Source organism: Rhinoraja longicauda, chromosome 5 (genome assembly GCF_053455715.1).
Source record: "Rhinoraja longicauda isolate Sanriku21f chromosome 5, sRhiLon1.1, whole genome shotgun sequence".
Classification (NCBI taxonomy): domain Eukaryota; kingdom Metazoa; phylum Chordata; class Chondrichthyes; order Rajiformes; family Arhynchobatidae; genus Rhinoraja; species Rhinoraja longicauda.
The window spans coordinates 7,479,293-7,499,849 of record NC_135957.1 but is presented as its reverse complement, the minus strand read 5'-3'; the positions used below and the strand labels follow the sequence as shown (position 1 = coordinate 7,499,849).

The following is a 20,557-nucleotide window of genomic DNA, read 5'->3' as shown; positions in this document are numbered from 1 at the left end:
ATAAAACTCTATCCTGCACTATGGAATTTTTCTCTTTACTCTACCCGTTGTATTTGTGTCTGGCTTGATTGTACTCATGTACAGTATGATTTAACTGGATAGCACGCTAACAAAGTATCTCAAAACCCATCACTATAATGAACCGGTACCAGTACCTGGAATAACAGCAGGAGTTTCATTGGTTGAGTCAATATCCCTCAGTGACAGAGCAGCAGCAGAAGAAGATTTCAAAAGGCAGCAGATGGATTGGTTGAGTGATCAAAAATTGGCCAATTGAGCCAAAATAATAATGAATAAAAATGATACATATGGTGTATCCGGAGTAGCATATTGGGAGCAGCTGTGAGGAGGGTACATGCTGTGTGGAGGGCAAGTTGAGGTTTCGGCAAGGGGGCTGAGCTGAGGGGGACAGGTAAAGGTGCTGTTTCTTGTGTGTAATTGTCGCTCTTTTTTTTCCTCTTGGATTTGGTGCAGTAATAATGGCAGGTAGAATGGTGCAAAGTTCCTCCTACTGGATTTGGGAAGTCAGGGAAAGCACTGGTGTCCCTGATGACTACACTTGTGTCTAAGGTGTGTCCAGGTGCACATCCTTACAGGTCACATTAGGAAACTGTGGAGATGTGGCTGGACAACCTCGGAACCATCAGGGAAAACGAGAGCTTCATGGATAGCAGTTATAGCGAGGTGGTCATGCTGAAGGTACGGGAAGAGAGGAGGTAGATAACTCTTAAGAAAGGGAGTAGACAGGGAGCGCAGGTGTCCCCTATGCCCATTCCCCCTCAAAACAGGTATACCCTTTTGGATACTGTTGGGGGAGGGAGGGGGGTGGACGGCAACTTGTCACGGGTGAGCAGCAGTAAAAGTCAGGACTGTGGAACCAAGTCCTGCTCCGAGGCACAGCGGCAAAGGATAATGCCAGCCAGAGCCACAGGAGATTGCGTGGCAGTAATAGAGCTGGTGTTGCTTCCTTGGGGCCAGGATCCAGTATGTCTAAGTGGCTGCTTGACATTCCTAAGGGGGAGGGTAAGCAGCCACAAGGCGTCGTGCATGTTGGCACAAATTAACGAACTCGTCACTTGTTGGTAACAACGGGCTGCTGCAGGCAATGGATTGCCAGTTATGCAGAACTTAGTTGCCCCCTGCAGAACTTAGACTTACCAGTGGCACCAGAACACTTCCAATGGACCGAAAAGATCAACATTGCCTTTTATGCAATAAAATGCTCACTAACGTCCACACTAGCGTTGGGTCTGCCAGACGGCGTAAAACTCTTACAATTCTTCGCCACCAAGAGTTGAGGGTTTTTAGTCACCCCTTGCACAACGTCACGGCAGCGGGCTATGACTCATCGACAATTTTAGTGTCCAGCTCAATTCAGTTGCATGAGGCCTCCCACTGCCTGAAGTCCATTGCGACAGCATATCATTCCGTGGTAATGTCCCAACCCTTGATGCTCCAATGCCCTACAATATTACATGTCCCATACTCCGTGGCTTCATTACTCACCCAACACTCCACAGCCTCCAGGCCATCATGTTAGGAGATGGCCCTCCTCTTGGAGGTATCGAAAGGCTGGAGGGTGCTAATGTGGTGCCTCTATTTAAGAAGACCAGTGAGCCTAACATCTGTGGTAGGCAAGTTATTGGAGAGGATTCTGAGGGATAAGATATGTATACATTTGGATATACAAGGGCTGCTTACGGATAGTCAGCATGGTTTTGTATGTGGGAGATCATGTCTTACGAATCTGATTGAATCTTTTAAGTAACCAAAAAGATTGATGAGGCCAAAACCATAGATGTTGTCTATGTGAACTTCAGCAAGGCATTTGATAAGTTTCCGCATGGTAGGCTGCTCTGGAGGTTAGATTGCATGGGATCCAGGAAGGGCTAGCCAAATGGATAGAGAATTGGCTTCATGGAAGGAAGCAACGGTGATAGTGGAAGGTATCAGACTGGAGGACTGTGAACAGTGGTATGTCTCAGGGATCGGTGCTGGACTGATTGCTGTTTGTGGTTTATATCAACAATTTGGATCAGAATGTAGAAGGCATGGTTAGTATGTTTACAGATGACACTAAAGCGGGTGGTATCGTAGATAGCGAAGCTGATCACCAAAAATTGCAGCCAGATCCTGATCAGTTGTGCAAGTGGGCTGTGGAACAGCTAATGCAGTTTAATGCAGATACATGCAGGGTGTTGCTTTTTGTGAAGTGGCATCAGAGGTGGACAGACTGGTCAAGAGTGCTCTCGGTACATTGGCCTTCATCAGTCAGGATATTGAGTAGAGAAATTGCAAAGTTATGTTACAGCTGTTCAAGATGTTGGTGAGGCCATATTTAGAGTATTATGTTCAGTTTTGGTCACCCTAGTTTAGAAAGATGTTGTTAAGCAGGAAAGAGTGCAGAGAAGATTTACAGGTGCTCCTGAACTTATGATGGAGTTACGTTCCGAGAAACCCATCATAAACTGAAAATATCGTATGTTGAAATGCATTTAATACACCTGATCACATGGCTGGAAGCGAGCTGCGGCTCACTGCCGTTTGCACCATCGCAAAGTCGAAGCATCGTAAGTCGGGGAGCATCTGTATAAGGATGTTAATATACAACAGTATAGCAGGGGAATGGGCCCTTTGATCGACAATGTCTGCCGAACATGATGCCAAGTTAAACTGATCTCTTCTGCCTGTACATGATCCACATCCCTCTGTTCCCTGCACTCCCATGTACCTTACCCAAAAGTCTCTTTAACACCACCATTGTATCTGCCTCCACCACCACCCTGCCAATGCATTCCAGACCCCATCTCTCTCTCTCTGTATAAAAAAAATTCCCCCTCATAGCTATGCCCTCTCGTGTTGAACATTTCCACCAGGGAAATGGGTTCTGTCTGCCTGCCTTATCTATGCCTCTTATACATTTTATATACTTCTATCAATTCTCCCCTCAACCTTCGACATCCCAGAGAAAACAATTTGTCTATCCAATGTCTCTCTGTAACTGAAAGCCTTTAATCCAGGCAGCATTCTGGTAAACCTCCTCTGCACCCTCTCGAAAGCCCCCATATCTTTCCTGTAACTGGGTGACCAGAACTGCATGCAATTGTTGCCTGGGCCTGAGGGGTTGGGCAGGCTAGGACTATATTTCTTAGAATGCAGGAGAATGAGGGGTGATCTTATGTATAAGATCGTAAAGAGAATAGATAGGGTGAATGCACAGAATCTTTTACCCAGAGTGGGGGAATCAATAACCAAAACACATAGGTTTAAGGAAAGAGGGGAAAAATTTAATAGGAACCGTAAAGGCAACATTAACATACAGAGGGTGGTAGGTACACGAGATGAACTGCCAGTGGAGATAATTGAGGCAGGCACTGTAACATTTAAAAGACATTTGGACAGGTACATGGATAGGAATGGTCTAGAGGGATATGGGCCAAATGCAGGTAGATGGGACTGATGTAGATAGGGCATCTTGGGTCGGCATGGACAAGTTAGGCCGAAGGGCCGATTTCCATGCTGCATGACTATTAGACACAAAAAGCTGGAGTAACTCAGCGGGACAGGCAGCATCTCTGGAGAGAAGGAATGGGTGACGTTTCGGGTCGAGACTTCTGAAGAAGGATCTCGACCCGAAATCGCTGAGTTTCCTGAAACTGCCTGTCCCGCTGAGTTACTCCAGCGTTTTGTGTCTATCTTCGGTTTGAACCAGCATCTGCAGTTCCTTCTTACACACTGTATGACTATCAGTTTGATGCTTATACTGTTAATGAAAATTATGTCCAATACTTGCCCACTCAGTGAGAACAATTAAAGGATTACCCATATGTGATGCTTTAGGCAGTCCAGACATGGCCAAGATTAATTTTCACAGACCACAAGGTGTTTGTAAGTTTAACGAATTCCAGAAATGTGTGTTCCCTGCACTGCTACAATCAAAATAGTCTTGCACTTCTCCACACTTAAGGCAAAACAAAATACAAAAATATTCTTTTAATCATGAGCGCATTTACCATTAATGTTCAGATGTAGAAAATATAATATAAACAAAGTTTAAATGCTCAAAAGCAAACTGGAGAGTTATCAGAAGCCATCTTCAGGTCTTCAGCATATTCTCTACATTGAAAAAAATTAACATTCTGTCCATGTAGAGAACTGAATTCTCACTTGCATGCGAACATTTGCACAGGTGTAAAAATTGATCATTCTATTGCTTTATCCTCAGCCAAAAATCAAATTCACATTTTTTAATTCAGTCAATATCCAGAATAGCCTGGAGCACTGGAATATTTAAAAATGGATAATCAAATCTTGGCTCTCGTGCTGCAGAATTCCACCATTAATTTGTCTAATAAGTAAGCAGGATTCTGTCAATCCTTTTGCATTTATGAAGACAGCTACAAGCCCAAGTCGCACAATAAGATACACCGCACCATCCTTTCCCTGCCCCCACACCCCATTCCCATACTCCCAGGTCTGCTTGCTTTCAGATACAAGTAACGAACACCGGACAGCCTCAAGTGACGCAAGCTTTCGTTATAGCTTGACGAACCTTTACATTTTTGTTTCTCAGGAGGAAACCTTTCACCCAACACCTAAGCTGTGATCAACGACTCACCACTTTAAGAATCATAAACAAATTCATGTTTTCCACCAGCGTATGTGTGCACATGACTCAGGACCACCCTAAAACACAATCTTTAAATTGATAACATATGCATCTCATAAAACGTATCAATACCACACTCTCTAATGCCAAGAATTAATCAACCATAACGTTGGCAGCTGCAACTCACAAAGCTCTTTGTTTCTGCAGCAAATGCATGGCATCCTTCCTGTTTACATATCCACTTGTTCAGGCAGTAGAATGCTTGATGCATTGTATATATCTGCACACTAACATTTCCTGCAAGGCGTTCTAAAATATGGTGCAATTTAAAAATCAGACCAGTAGAAAATGCAAGAGATTATGTTCATAACGTTACATTAAACTGTATCACATCAAATTTATCATTTGCACTGATGAAATGTTGAGAGCTTTGAGCGAGGACTGCAGTAGCAATTCATATTCTGTGAAAGATTAAAATTTTCACTTCTCTCGGAAGCCTACTAAAAATAGACACTGCCTCAAAACAATGTCATTTACTCTTATAAGATATACAATTTTACAACCATTTCAGTCAGTTTTTAGAAAGACTGATTTCAGTTACCATCTAAATGAAAGGTTTAAGACTTACAGCAACTGGATTCTCCACATGGTCCAGCTCCAAAACATGGCTCCCGAAAGGTTATATTTATGAGCAAAATACTTCCAGGCAAAATTAACTTGGACTACTGTCTCAAAACATTATGTAATAATCAGTTTGCTAGCTTGAATTTTAATAAACCTATGATAAAATTATTAACACTGACATTATATAAAAACAGCTGAATAAAATATTAACCTTTCATGGTAAGAGAAATTATACTATTGCAGTATAAACACCAATGAGACTTCAGCCAATAGCTTAGTAGGTAAATGATAAAATAAGCAAAGAGATGGGGGCAGGAGGGAGGGGCAGAAGAATTGGAAGGAAGAGGCAGGGGCAAACAACAGTGTTGGTGAGGGTATTGTGGCCAGGCGGTGATGGAACGAGTGGGGGAAGATGGAATGAAGGAGAAAGATGTCGAACTAGGGGTACTAGTAATTTCCCATAGGAAAATAGAAACGCCAAAGCGGCTGCAGAACACAGGACAACAGCAAAGGCAAAAGAGAATCATTACGTGGCTCTTCAATCAGATGTTTTGAGTACAATGTCCCCCTCCTCCCACCCACTGGGTCCCCAACATCACAGAAGCCAGTCTTCACCCAATATAATTCAGGCAACACATTAAGAAACATTAATAGGCAGAACGGCTGTAAGACTGCAGAGCTTCAAGACCAACTGCACCACATGTGCTTATGCAGCTGCAACACTGGTTCTGACTCAACAACATGAAAGATTGTAGACACAAGGAACTGCAGAGGCTGGTTTCCAAACGAAAGACACCAAGCACTGGAGTAACTCAGTGCAACTGGCAGCATCTCTGGAGGACACAGACAGGTGATGTTTCAGGTCGGGACCATTCTTCAGACTTGAGTTCGGGTCAGAGCTCAAAAGAGCAGGGGAAAGCAGGAGGAATCACTGAGATGGAGCAGTGACAGAGGGTCTCAGAACTCCTGCCAGAGAGGGGAAAAGAACTTTTTCAAAATAAGCACATCTTGAGAAGATTTTGCAGCGGAGCAGCAGAATGTAGATATAAGGAAATGCAGATGCTGGTTTACAAAGAAAGGTGCTGGGGTAACTTAGCAGGTCAGGCAGCACCTCTGGAGGACATGGAAAGATTGTTCAAGTTTAGACCACAAAAGTTGGACAATTTCAATCTGTCCAATTATTGGCCCCTTCACTATTCGGAATCACAGTGACATAATAGTTGTCATCAGTACCATCAAGTGGCATCTATTTGCAGAGCTCAGCATTGGCATTACAAAGACCACTTGACATTTTTACTCCAGACATTACCAAAGACCGGGATTTCAGGTGAAAGACAAAATTGGCCCAAGAGTAGCTCCAAGGAGCCCAAGTAATCAGGCTATCAGGGTGTAAAAAGTCACCGCTTGGCTGAAGTCCTAACCAGGATCAAGAGGCTCATCAGCAACATCTAAGCAGAGTACTTCCTTAGGCTTGTAGCCTACACCCAATCATCTTGCAATGTTTTATCTATAACCTACCCCTATAATAGTCACAGATGAGTGATTCCTCAGTTGAGGAACCACTCCACCACATTTGCCTGTACATCTACAACACTATATTGGCCTGCAGGATGACAAGCAAAATTTCTGTAACATGCCCTCAAAGTAAGCCCATTTCCATAAAAAAGAAAGTCTAACCATCTTCCAACAATATTCAATGGCAATATCCTTGTCAAATCCTCCAATTCCTTGAGATTACCATTAATCAAAACATCAATTGAACACACAAAGATGTGGCCATTTTTCTTCCTGATCCTGTTAATTGCTTGATTCCCTTAACACTGGCAAACAAAATCCACATTTCTCAACCTCCCTTGGCCCTGGGGTTGAAAATTCTAAATTTATATACCCCTATTTTAAAAAAATCCAGTCAATAAACAAACAACCACTTATCAAAGAGATCACCCCAAATCCAATTCTGAATTCCAACTTCTCGCCAATAACCATGCAAAACCATCTTTCCTGCCCAATTAATTACTTTCCCTCCTCTTCATCTCCAATCTAAATAGATTACTTGCTTACTTTGCTCACAAAAGCAGCCATCTTGACCTGGAATGAAGCTACAGAATCTGCAAAGCACCATTCTGAGGCAAGTACATCCATCCCTAAAGAATGAAGACCAAAGCTTCACAAAGTATTGCCTCAAATCCATATAAATAAGCATGTAAAACTCCTCAACCCCTCAGATTCAGAGTTACACAGCGGTCCATACGGAAAAATACAGTTTGCATCCACCATACCTATCCTCTCATGATTTTATACAACTCTTAGATGACCCCTCTGTCTCCTACATTCCAAGGAATATAGTCCTAGCCTGTCCAACCTCTGTCTATAATTCAATCTCAGACACCACACATATCACCTGGCTCCTCACAAAGGTTTCCCTTTTGTTCCCTGATGGGACCTATTCTTCCCCTAGGTCCTTCGAATACATTTTTAAAAGTTATTGGAATTCTCTTAAATTCTGTTGGCCATGGCCATTTCATGTCTGCCTTCTGCTGTCCTGAATGCTTCCTTAAAACCTTTACTTTAGACATATAGCGTAGAAGCAGGTCCCTCGACCCACTGTATCCGCGCCAACCAGCGATCACCCCATACACTAACACTATCCTGCACTCCAGGGACAATTTTACTAACGCCTGGAGTTCCCAAAATCAGTCTCTCACCAGAGACGGTGTGCTCCACGATGTTAAATGTCCGTAGCTCCCGCAGGTTGAAGCACCAAAGGCCGACCCCTGGCAAAGGGATCGCCCGCTCCAAGCTGGTAAGTCCGCAGGCTTTGCGGTTTTGAAGCTCTAGAAGTCCCAAACAAGAGGCCACCAACCGGCTACTCAAGTTTAGTTTCTGTAACTATATCCCTCTATAAACCTCAAAGGATTAATTTCATAACAATGTCCTATACCTGATATGCCTCCGTCTTATTCAAATCCTCAATTTCCTTTGTTAACCAAGATTCCCTAATCCTACAATTTTTGCTTCTTCCCCTGACATGGACACACTAATACTGAACTCTTACTATCGTGCTTTTAAACTTTTCAGGTGCTTTTCGCTCTAGCAGCAGCTCCCAAACCATGTCACACTATTGTCATCAGCCCTCCCCTAATTTAAGGCTGTGACTTTAGGTCCAACGTTATCCTTTTCCATGGTTACCTTTAAGCTTAATGGACTGTTAAAGAGTTCCTCCACAGACACTTCCATCAGTTGCCCATTCTCATTCCATAAAATAAGTCTGAGTAGCGTTCCCTCCTTGGTAGGAGGACAGTCCATACTGCTTTAAAAACCTTTTCTGCATACGTTTACCAAATTCCAACCCATATAGGCCCCTTAATCAAAGGCAATCCCAGTCAATATCAGGAAAGTTACAATCACCCAGTACTACAACCTTATTGTTTTTACATATTTGTTCTTCCACATCTATTTCCCACACGTCTGTTTTCATGCCCTTTTCTTCCCCAACTGAGCGAGGATAGGGGATCCTCCAGTGCACGCCTTCTATCCCACCATCTGCAACATTCAATTGATCATCCTTTGTAATTTCCACCAGTTTCAATAAGATTCTAGCACAAGGCCCAATAGCCCATACTAATTTAAGATCCCAAAGGGTAAATTGGCTTTGCGACTCCTAAATTCGCTCTTCCATCGTTTCTACGTCTTTCACAGCACTTTTCTATGCAAGTGCAGCAAACCAACACAACCTCTCTTACCCCAACCTAAACTATTCCTTTAGTTGAAGTGGCAATTTTTGTACCTCTTCCAATCTACTGCATTATATTCACTGCTCATAACATATTCTTCTCCATATTGAAGAAAGCAAACAAAAATTAAGTCGCTTTACAGAACGACTTCACTCAATTTCAAATTGCAGGTACGTTCTATTCTCTATCTCACTCTCTCTCTGATTACCGATTGTGGCCACCTAAACATTCTCAAAGAAGCCCCACGTAAGATTGAGGAACAACACTTCATCTTCCAACTGGTTATGTTGCACCCTGGGTACCAATTATATATTTTCGCCATGTATAACCCATCTAGACCCAGCAACCACCATGTCTTCTTTAAATAGATTCCACTCGCATAGTCTGAAGAAGGGTCTCGACCCAAAACGTCACCCATTCCTTCTCTCCAGAGATGCTGCCTGTCCCGCTGAGTTACTCCAGCATTTTGTGTCTACCTTCAATTTCAACCAGCACCTGCAGTTCTTTCCTACACCACTCACATATTCATTCATCTGGCTGAATCCATTCTCATACTGTAAGATTAACCATTACCTAATACGGATTTTTCTTTCAATTTATATACACTGCAAAATCTGCTGGGCATTTCTTCACTCTCCATTTGCATCTAGGTTTGAGCAACAGGACTGACTTGTAGTTTGAAGTCATTACGTGTTCCTTGGCTTGTATTGTGTCTCTCTCTCTCGTTGCCTTAATTAATCTTTTAACCAGATGACTCCATAAACATTAGGATCGAACAGGTAACCCTTGCCTCACCTTATCAGAAATATTGTCTTTGCCCTTTCATTCCCCCCCCTCATCTCTGTAATTTAAAACCAACTTTGTTCCCTCACATTTCTTGTTCAGACCAACAGTCTTTGGCCTGAACAATTTATCGAGTAGTGCTGAGCCTTTCCCGCTTCTTTTGTTTTTCATTCCCTTCCCTCTTTCCTTTGTTAAGCTGTCTTTTCATTCAATTCATTAACATAACTTGAGAAGAGCAGAAGCTTCAGTGCATCTCCTTCTGTACACTATTTTTCCTAGGCAGCCCCTCGGGATCAAGGACAACTTAATTGTCTGCTGACCACAACTGATCCGTATATTCCTGTTATATTTCCTTTCCTTTAACCGATCATCGATCTTTGCTAATGTACTAACAAGACTGAAACTGTTTTTTGAAATAATCGTCTGTGGTATCTTTTAAAAATACAAATATACCCCTCATATAACCAGCTAGATTTTCTCAAGATTTAGCGATCAAAAGAATTTCCTTTTCCAATATTTTGTTGATTTTGTCAATCGTATTTTCTTAAGCTCTCTATTACAAACTACATAATGCTTTACACAACTTAAAAACTTGTGATAGGCAAGCTGGTCCTTAGTTTCTTATTATCCCTTTCTTGATCAAGGGTGTTCATTTTGCTGCCTTTGGATCTCTACACATGTTGTACCCGTCTTACAAAGTCGAAAACCAAAGGTGCTGCATCACCACATCTTGCTGTCACACCCTCCTGGCTCTCATCTGTGCCCAATCTCAACTGTTGCCAAAGCAATGGATGTGCTTCTCAACTGCCAGAAACCCTCCCCACTCCTGATGCATCACAACATACTGCAGCAGGAATCAATTAGAAAGACATACCATGCGCTAGCCTTATTTGCAAGTTGAAGCAAATCGAGACGTTCCAATTATAAGAATCCTTTTTTTAGAATTTTAGAAAGATATTCGTTACGCTGAAAGCGTAGCAGGGCCTCACGGTATTCCTGGGGTGGCAGGTTTGTTGCACGCATGATCAGGCAGACAGGGTCTACACACTAGAGTTTGGAAAAATGAGAGGCAATCTCATTGACATTTACGAAATTCATGCAAGGTTCGGAGAAGATTAAAGGATGCCATTTCATCTGGCTAGAACAAACACACTTTGGGAGCACCTTCATATTGAATGCAGCAATCCAAAGTGGTATCTCACAACAAGCTTCACAAGAGGAGTTAAGGAAGAGTAATTAACGTTAGACTTGCAGCAATGCACTTACCCAGAAATTAAATGTTTAAAAAATGCAACGGTGATCATGAAACTATCAAATTGTTGACAGGCCAGCCTGATGGGTAACAAAAAAAGACAATTCCTCCCCCCCACCACCACAACAGATGCTGCTTAACTTGCCAAGTTCCCCCAGCAGATCATCTGTTGCTCCAGATACCAGAATCTGCAGCCTCTTGTGTCTAATTTTCAAAAATGTTTTATTTGTTACAGGCAAAAATTAATCAACAACAGCAGAGAAAAAGTAAAAGGTGCAGACACCCAATCTGGAAAATAACCGCTGACTGTGTGGCAGTGGCCCAGCGGTAGAGTTGCTGCCTTAGAGCCTGAGACCAGGATTCAAATTTAAGTATGGGTGCTGTCTATATGGAGTTTATACGTTCTCCCCTTGCGTGGGATTTTTCTGGGTGCTCCTGCTTCCTTCCACATTCCAAAGGCGTACATCCTTGTAGGTTAATTGGCTTCTGCACATTGTCCCGAGTGTGTAGGTAGAATGTGTCGATGATCGGTACGGACTCAGTGGGCCGAAGGGCTCGTTTCCACATTGTATCTCTAAACTAAACGAAAAGACTGTATGCTTTTCTTTCATAGACTTTTGGTCAAAAAACAATTTAACTCACTCTATCCTAATCCATTTAGTTATCTTCTGATGAGCAAGCACAAAGTCTCTCCATTTACTCTAAACTAGTTATGATGTTGTACAACTTTATCTGTTCTTAAACTTCTTTGGCCCAAGGAGACTGTTATATCTTCTCCAGTAACAATTGAAATTCCTTACTGCCAAGACATTTTTCTGCAACCTCTCTTGGGCTTTCATAAACTCAGTCAGAAAATCAAATTGAGGAAGTCCTTTGGAAAGTAACAAGAATACAGGTCCAATCAGGAAGTAATAATGACGATTGTTTTTAAAAAAATAAAAGACATTTGTATTGCTACAATAAAACTGCAAAAAAATACAAAGTCAGTTAAATCTCTTCATGTTGTGGGAATTGGCAGAATTTCTTTTCAGTTTCAACTTGTAGTTTTGGGTAACATTATACAGAATTGAAACTTTTGAAACCAAATAATTGAACAAATTAAACTACAGAACCTACTTATACCATTGTTGTCAGTGTGCATCAAAGTTGGTAACAGATTTCAGAGCAGCAAAGCCATTACTATCTATACTTTAGACTGTGTCTCATTTTACCAATTACTCAGTCCTAATGCGGTTTGCACATTGGCCATTCCCTTATTAGGGAAAGGGTTGGATTCCATTGCTTAAAATGGGAGATGAAACAGTTATCACATCAACTTCTAATATTTCACATAAAATAGCTTTCAGGCTAAAAATACCCATGTTTTACAGATGCTTTAATAACCACAGACACTCTATGCATAGTTTCACTGCGGCATAGAGACAGAGACTTTTCTTTCAAAGTAATAGTCAAAGTAATAGTCATTCCTACCCCGAGAACTTTTCCTTAAATGGAAGTTAGAAAAGCCAGGGCATTTTTCCACATGCAATCATCAAAACCATTTTCTTCATTAACCATCCACTTCAACCTCAATCTCTGCCGGTCATCAGCCAGCAATGTTGCAATTAAGGAACCTCTGTTTATCATCCTGCACTCTTTATTGTCATCTTCCCAAACCCCAAACTACTTGAAAAAGAATTACATCATAAATCACACATGTACATTTTAGTTTGTAGCATTTGCTCACTGCTTACAGAGGGTCACAAGTTCAAACCTCGCTTCAGATATCTGACACATTCACCTTCATACATCCTTGAAGAAATGTTTCATTGTTGGGTAAGAACTTTATACCCAACTCTCGTCAATTATCTCAATAGACAATCCAAAAATAAATTACAGCACTGCCTGAGGTGGGGCAGGGGTGTAAGTTCCTTCAGTGCCATGGCTAATATTCTTCCTTAACCATCACTGGATCCGATCTTTCAACTCATTCGGTCTGTGGAACGTGTCTGTGTACATTCTAAGCATTCCAATGACAGTACATTGAAATGTTCTTAGATGACGGGAATATATTTTAGTACTTTGCAGGTTGATGTAATATAAACAGAAACATTTCTTCAGTCACTGGAAAAATACTTACTGCAAGCAGAAAATAGCAATGATGTACAAAGACACTAGGGGGTCCTTGTACAGATATAACCTGCAACACAGACTCCAGAACAGTACAGCATAGGAGCAGGCCCTTCAGCCAGTGATGTGTGTGCCAACCACAATGCTAATTTAAACTGCATTTTACCCGCACATGGTCTATATCACTCCATTTCCTGACTTTCCATGCATTTGTCTAAATGCCTCTTGAGAGTTTCCACCACCTCTCCAGCTGTGCAAGCTAGGCACCTACCACTGACAGTGTAAAAAATACTTGCATCATACATCTTTAAAAAAATCCATCTCACCTTAAAGTTAGGCCTGCCAATATCTGACAATTCCACCTTGTGAAAAAAACTGACTACTTACCCTATCTATGCCTCTCACAATTTTATGTACTTCTGTAGGTCACCCCTGAACCTCCGACTCTCCAGAGAAAAACAAAGTCCTTGGAGCCAATACCCACTAAATGAGGCAACATCCTGGTGAATTTCTTCTGCAGCCTCTCCAAAGCTTTCACATCTTTCCTTCAATGTGACAACCAGAATATATACAATGCTGCAAATGTGGGCTACCCAAAGTTTTATACAACTATAAAATGGACAGGAAAGGTTTGGAAGGATATGGGGCAAACTCAGGAAAATGGGACTAACGTACAGTACATGGGCATCTTGGTTGGCATGAACGAGTTGAGCTGACGAGCCTGTTTCCATGCAGTAAAATGACTTCTCAACTTTTATATTCAATGCCCCAAGTGATGAAAGCAACTATGCTACAAACCATCTTTACCACATTAAGTACTTGTGTGGCAACTTTCAGGAACCCCAAGATCCCTATGTACATCAATGTTCCAAACAATCCTATCATTAATTGTACACATTTCTCTTATGCTTGACTTCCTGAATACATCACCTGTCAAGATTAAACTCTGTCATTTATCTGCCCAAATTTCCAACTTGTCTATATTATGGTGAATCCTTTGATAACAAACATCACTGTCCACAATTTCACTAATTTTTGTGCTGTCTGCAAACTTACTATTCAGCCCACCTCCATTTATATCCAAGGTAGACTGGAGTAACTCAGAGGAACAAGCAGCATCTCTGGAGAGAAGGAATGGGTGATGTTTCGGGTCAAGACCCTTCTTCAGACATTTATATCCAAGTCACTTCACAAGCAAAAGCCTCACCACTGATCTTTGTGGAGCACACCTGTTTTTACTCTGGAGAAGGATATGAAGACTAAGGTACTTGGGAAAGTTAACACAGATACCTCAAGGACATTCCAGATTGTGGAGAAAGTTTGGGACATCTTAAAATGTAAGGTAGGTACATCGCCCGAGCCTGATCAGGTATTCCTAAGGATGCCATGCGAAGCAAGAGAAAAGATTGCAGGATTCCTGGCCGAAACATACAAATCATCATAAGATATGAATGAGCTGCTGGAAGACTAGAGAGTGGATAATGTTGTTCCTCGATTTAAGAAGAACTGCAAAGAAAACCTGCAAACTATAGACCAGTGAGCCTAATATCCATGGTAGGAAATTTACTGGAGAGAAATATGGGGTATTAGATATACATTCACTTAGAAAGATAGGGATTGATTTGGGATAGTCAGCATGGTTTTGTGCATGGGGGATCATGTCTCATAAATTTAATTGATTATTTTGAAGAAGTAACTAAGAGAGGACAGGGCCATAAATGTAGTCTATATGGACTTCTGTAAGGCCATTGATAAGGTTTTGTGCTGCAGACTGCTCTGGGCGGTGAGATTGCATGGGATCCAGAAAGAGCTAGCTCAACGGATGGAGAATTGGCATCATGTGGCCAATTGTGAATCCAATCTACTAAATCACTGTGGATCACACATGACTTCATCTTTTGGATCAGTCTACCTTGAGGGACCTTGTCAAATGCTTTTAGTAGAGTCCATAAATACAACTTTCACTGCCCTACCCTCAATCATCTTGGTCACTTCTTCAAAGATTTAGATTACATTAATTTCCATGCACGATGCGTAACAGGCAAGGCAAAGAATCTCAGGGCATGGTATGTCTCGGAGTCTGGGATATTATAGCCGTGACAGAAACGTGGCTAAGAGAAGGGCAGAACTGGTAGCTCAATGTTCCGGGATACATATGCTGTGGACAGGTTAGAGGTGCATGCGAGAGAAGGGGGTCGCCATTTTGAGGAGACAGAAGTAAACACGGATAAATAGACTTAAGGAGGAGAGAGAGATAGAGAGATATAGAATCATTGGCAGAGAGATTACAGATAGCTCTGAATATTAAGGTAGTATTAGCGGAACATTTTAACATCACTAATATTGATTGGGTCCCCCAAAGTGCAAACGGCTTGAACAGGATGGAATTTGTTAAATGAAATCTTCCTTAATCAATATTTAGAGGGCAGCACCAGAGAGGGCGCAACTTTGGATCTCCTCTAGGGGAGGGAGGAAGGCCAAGTGACTGAGGCGTCAGTGAGGAAACACTTTGTGACCATAATTCCAATGATTTAAAAGTAATTATGGTGATAGATATGGACGAAAGGGCCTGTAACTATGCTCGATAGTGGGTCAGGGCAAGATCACATCTGGAATATATACTAGTCTAATCTCTCTAACCCAAGGCGATCCAATTTCTCTGACCCAAAGGAAAGGGATATTGCATTGAGAGAGAGCAAAAAAGATTTACCATATTAATTCTCAGAATGACATGTTTGTTTTTTTGGAAGAGATTAAGCAGCTGGTGCTTACTTTTTTCTTGTGTTTAGTAAAATGACAAAAGATCTTTTTGAAGCATGCAATATCTTTACATGCCTAATCAGGACAGTTGCAAGTTAATGCTTTCCCTGGCTTTGTTGTCCAGAACCAGGGATGACAGTTCTAAAATAGACAAAAAGAATGAAAAGACATTCCCTCAACCAGAGAGTAGCAAATTTCTGGAAATCCCTATCCTGGAGATTCAGCATATTCAAAACAGAAATCAACAGTTTATTAAAGGATTGAAGAGATATGGTGATTGGGCTTTGAAGTAACACTAAGGTTAAAAATATCGGCCACAATCTTGAATGGAAGATATGATAAGTTAATTGACATACCATGTACTGCTAATTGCTCTGTTCTTACGAACATATTCGATGCAAAACAAGAGCTAGAGCAACTCAGCGGGTCAGGCATCATCTCTGGAGGACGTGGACGGGTGACATTTCAGGTTGAGACCCTTCCTCAAGATTAATTAGTCAGAAGGGGTCGCAACCAAAAACCATGTCCTCCAGAGATGCTTTGCGTGTTTGCGGTGTACTTTGTATGTTTACAAATTATCCCTAATCAACCCGTCTTTACAAATGTAATATATCATCCTTCAGATTCTTCTGCAATAACTTCCCTATAGCAGATGTTAGGCTTCCTGGTCTATAAACACTCTTATAATGCAAATTATACAATTTGTCTATCCAATTGCTTATTTCCCTGCTGTTTCGAGAGATGCTGCAAATTTATACAGATAGAAAAAAGAAGTGTGTGTAACCTTTAAGAAGCTGAAATCAGAGGCAGCCCTTGAGGAATATAAAGGAAACAGGAAGGGACCTAACACAGGGATTCAGGACGACTAAAGAGGGCCATAAAATCTTGTTGGCAAGTAGGATTAAAGAGAATCGGAAGGGATTTCATACATTAAAAAAAAGGGTAGCAAGAATAAAGGTAGGACCACTCAAGGGCAGAGGAGGGAATTTATGCCTGGGGCAGAGAAGTGTGTGAGGTACTAAATGAGTACTTTGCATCAGTATTCACAAAGTATAAGGATGTGGACGGTAGTGAGATAAGGGAGGTATGCTGATATTCTTGTGCATGTTGATTACAAGGAGGAGGAGACAATTAAGGTGGATAAGTCCAAGGGCCTGGGGATCTATTCTAGATTGAGAGAGGCTGAAGAGGAGATTGCTGGGGTGTTGACTGGGATCATTGTAACCTCTTTAAACAAAGGCAAGGTTTCAGAAGACATAAGCCAATTGTGTTCTTTTGTTTAAGAGGGCAATAGGATAAGACAAGAAAATTATAGGTTGTTGAGCCTTGCGTGGTATAGTAAACTTATGGAGAAGGTTTATGGGGATATGCTCTACACACAACTGGAAAAGCAAATACGAATTTGGAATAATCAGCATAACATTAAGCAGGGGAGGTCATATCTTACAAACGTGATTTGAGTTATCATAGAATCATGGAGTAATACAGCTCGGAAATGCTTCAGCCCAAGTCGTCCATGCTGACCAGGATGTCTATCTAAACTTAACCTATTTGTTTAAGTTAGGCTAATATCTTTCTAGACCTTTCCTATCCAACTACTTGTCAAGACATCATTTGTCTTGGTAGGTAAATGCTGATTTGTACCTACCACACCATTTTCTCTGGCAGCTTATTCCATGGACTTAAAATCCTCTGCGTAAAGAGGTTACCCCTCAGCTCTCTTTTAAATCTTTGCCCTCTCACTTTACACAGAAGTGTTCCAACCAAAAATGCCATCTATCCATTCCCTCCACAGATGCTACCTGACCCACTGAATTCCTCCAGCATTTTCTCTGGCTTGTTCTTGCTATCCTTCTCCAATAATGGTGCAATATTAATTACCCTCCAGTCTCCCAAAACATCACCTGTGGCAAATGATGCAAATCTTTTTGCAAGGGCTTCCGCCATTTCTTTTCTCACTTCCCACAAAGTCCAAGGATGCACGTGGGCAGGTTCTGGCAATTTACCCACCCTGACGTGCATCAAGACCACCAATACTTCCTCTTAAACTAAACTCATCACAATTTTAAACTTTTCATCAAATGCTCTCAGTTTTCATCAAATGCCCCAATCAGTGAGGATAGGGGACAAATCACCCTCCACAATAATCATCTGCAAATTTGGAAATTGAATTAGATTTGTACATGCTGCACTGTCATGGGTGTACAAGGAGTAAAGAAGGGGGCTGAAAACACAATCGTAAGGGTGTGTTCTCAGCCCCCTTCTTTACTCCTTGTACACCCATGACAGTGCAGCATGTACAAATCTAATTCAATTTCCAAATTCGCAGATGACACCATCATTGTGGGCCGGATATCAAATAACAATGAGACGGAGTACAGGAATGAGATTGAGAACCTCGTGACCTGGTTTCAAGACAACAACCTTTCCCACAATGTCAGCAAGCCAAAGGAGATAGTGGTTGACTTCATGAAGCGAAGCAGTACACATATCCCAGTTTGCATTGAGTGCCGAAGTAGAGATGGTTGAAAACTTCAAATTCCTAGGAGTCAATATCACCAATACTTCTTCCGGATCACCCATATTGAAGCAATGACCAAGAAAGCACGCTAACGCCGCTACTTCCTTAGAAGGCGTTGAAAGATTGGCATGTCCCCTACAACTCTCGCCAACTACAGATGTACCATAGAAAGCATTTTATCAGGATGCTTCACAGCTTTGTTTGGGAACAGCCCAATCCAAGAGCTCAAGAAATTGCAGCGAATTCTGGACACAGCCCAGATCATCACACATACCAACCTCCCTTCTATTGATTCCATTTATACCTCACGCTGCCTCGGCAAGGCCATCATCATTATCAAGAACAAGTTGCACCCTGGCCACTCCCTCTTCCATCAGGCAAAAGTGTGAAAACGAACACCACCAGATTCGGGGACAGTTTCTTCCCAGCTGTTATCAGGCAACAGAATCACCTGACCACAAACAGAGAACAGTGCTGAACTACTATCTACCTCTTTGATAACCATCGGACTATTTTTGATCGGACTTTGCTGGCTTTACCTTGCACGAAACGTTATTCCCTTATCATGTACACACTGTAGCTAGACCGATTGTAATCATGTATGGTCTTTCTGCTGACTGGCTAGCATGCAACAAAAGTTGAGATCACGGAAAACTGACTCTCAGAATGTCGAACCATCTGAGAATTTTGTCCATTTCAACAAAATCATCTCAATCTTACATATGCAAAGGAAATGTCAAAACAAAATGCTGAAGACAGACAAGTCTCACAAGACAAAGGGACACATTCATGGGCTGCAAACATGAATTCAATTATAGAGAATATAATAATGTTCCACTATTTTTAAAACTTTAACAATGACAGTCTCAATGTACAATTTAGAAACAATGAGAAACAAACATTTGTTTTTATTCTGATCTTCCAGAAAAATTATCCTTGCCGCTTACAATTTTCCTGGCAGGGTCAAGTAAAACTATTTAGTAATTCTTCATTTTAGATTGCTGTATCATTCTCCTACAACACAGCTCTATCCACCAATAATTAGAAATTGTGACGACAATAAAAACACAAAAAATAATTCAATAATATTACGTTATAACTAATTGAAGAGGTATAAGACACCTATTGGATTTATACAGTTCTTTATATCATAGCAATCAAATGTGCATGTGCTTATCACTTGAAAGGAGTATATTCCAATTTGCTGTAACTACTAATGAGGAGAGTGATCACATAGAAATGGTGATGCGATTCCGTTTAACAGCGAATGGGCCATTTTCTGTATCAATGCAACACGATTACAACAACTTATGACAAATTGATATTACTCCGTAGCTAAATGTCAAGAGTTCAGATCTCCCAACCAAATTTTCACCATATTCTCCTGAAGCTACAATACCTTCCAACCAACATATCCAACAATAAATCGAATAGAAGGTCTTTAGGTTTATTCATGTCATGTGTACAGAGGTATGTAAACTGTTCTCGAGCACAGAACTGACAAGCAGAATTGATCAGTATCACCTAAATGTAGAAATTAGAGCCACATATTTGATATAAAATTGTCACATCATGGCACCAAAAATCTCCAGAGAACACTACCAAATTTAAGACTAGCCCTAACCATAACCTCAATATTATATTTTTATGGAAACTGATAACTCCCCCCAAATTCTTCACAAAAACACAAAACTACATTTTATCGCACCTTCATATGATACTACTGAAATGACTACATCTTAGTCAGTCAGTTAACTTAGTCAGTTAAGTGAGGATCGATGGAGAGATTAAAGCCTCAGCATCAACCGAAGGCGTAAAGATTATGTAGTAACAATTAAAATCAGAAGTCTTACAAGAGGTCAAATTAAGAGAAACACAGGTGTTTTGAGGTTTGCACAAATGAGAAAAGGTCGAGGATATGGAGAGATTAGGAAATATTGAGAATTGTAAAATTCAAGAACAATTAGCCAATGTTGATACACTAACAGGGAGGAGAGAGCGAATTCTAATTAAACTCACTGGTAGCATAATTTTGGACGATCCTAATATTTTGGGACAGTGGAATATTGATAAAGAAATTGCACACCCTCAACAATAAGTAAATGGAATACCATACTGAACTGTGCACATTAAATAGTCTTCAATCCCAAAACCAATTAAAGAAC

General features: G+C 41.2%; 1 protein-coding gene across 4 annotated transcripts in view; it reads right to left on the bottom strand.

Moving 5' to 3' along the window:
• enah (ENAH actin regulator) overlaps positions 1 to 20,557 on the bottom strand; it is a 183,906-nt gene that overhangs the window by 160,327 nt on the left and 3,022 nt on the right. For 2 of the 4 annotated variants that reach the window (XM_078398859.1, XM_078398861.1), the window contains exon 1: positions 5,238 to 5,257. The exons of 1 other annotated variant lie outside the window; for it this stretch is intronic. In XM_078398859.1, the coding sequence (XP_078254985.1) occupies positions 5,238 to 5,257 (20 nt within the window). Of the gene's footprint in view, positions 1 to 5,237; positions 5,316 to 20,557 lie in introns of those variants that run through there. One more of the 4 variants, XM_078398860.1, reaches the window with a different exon arrangement.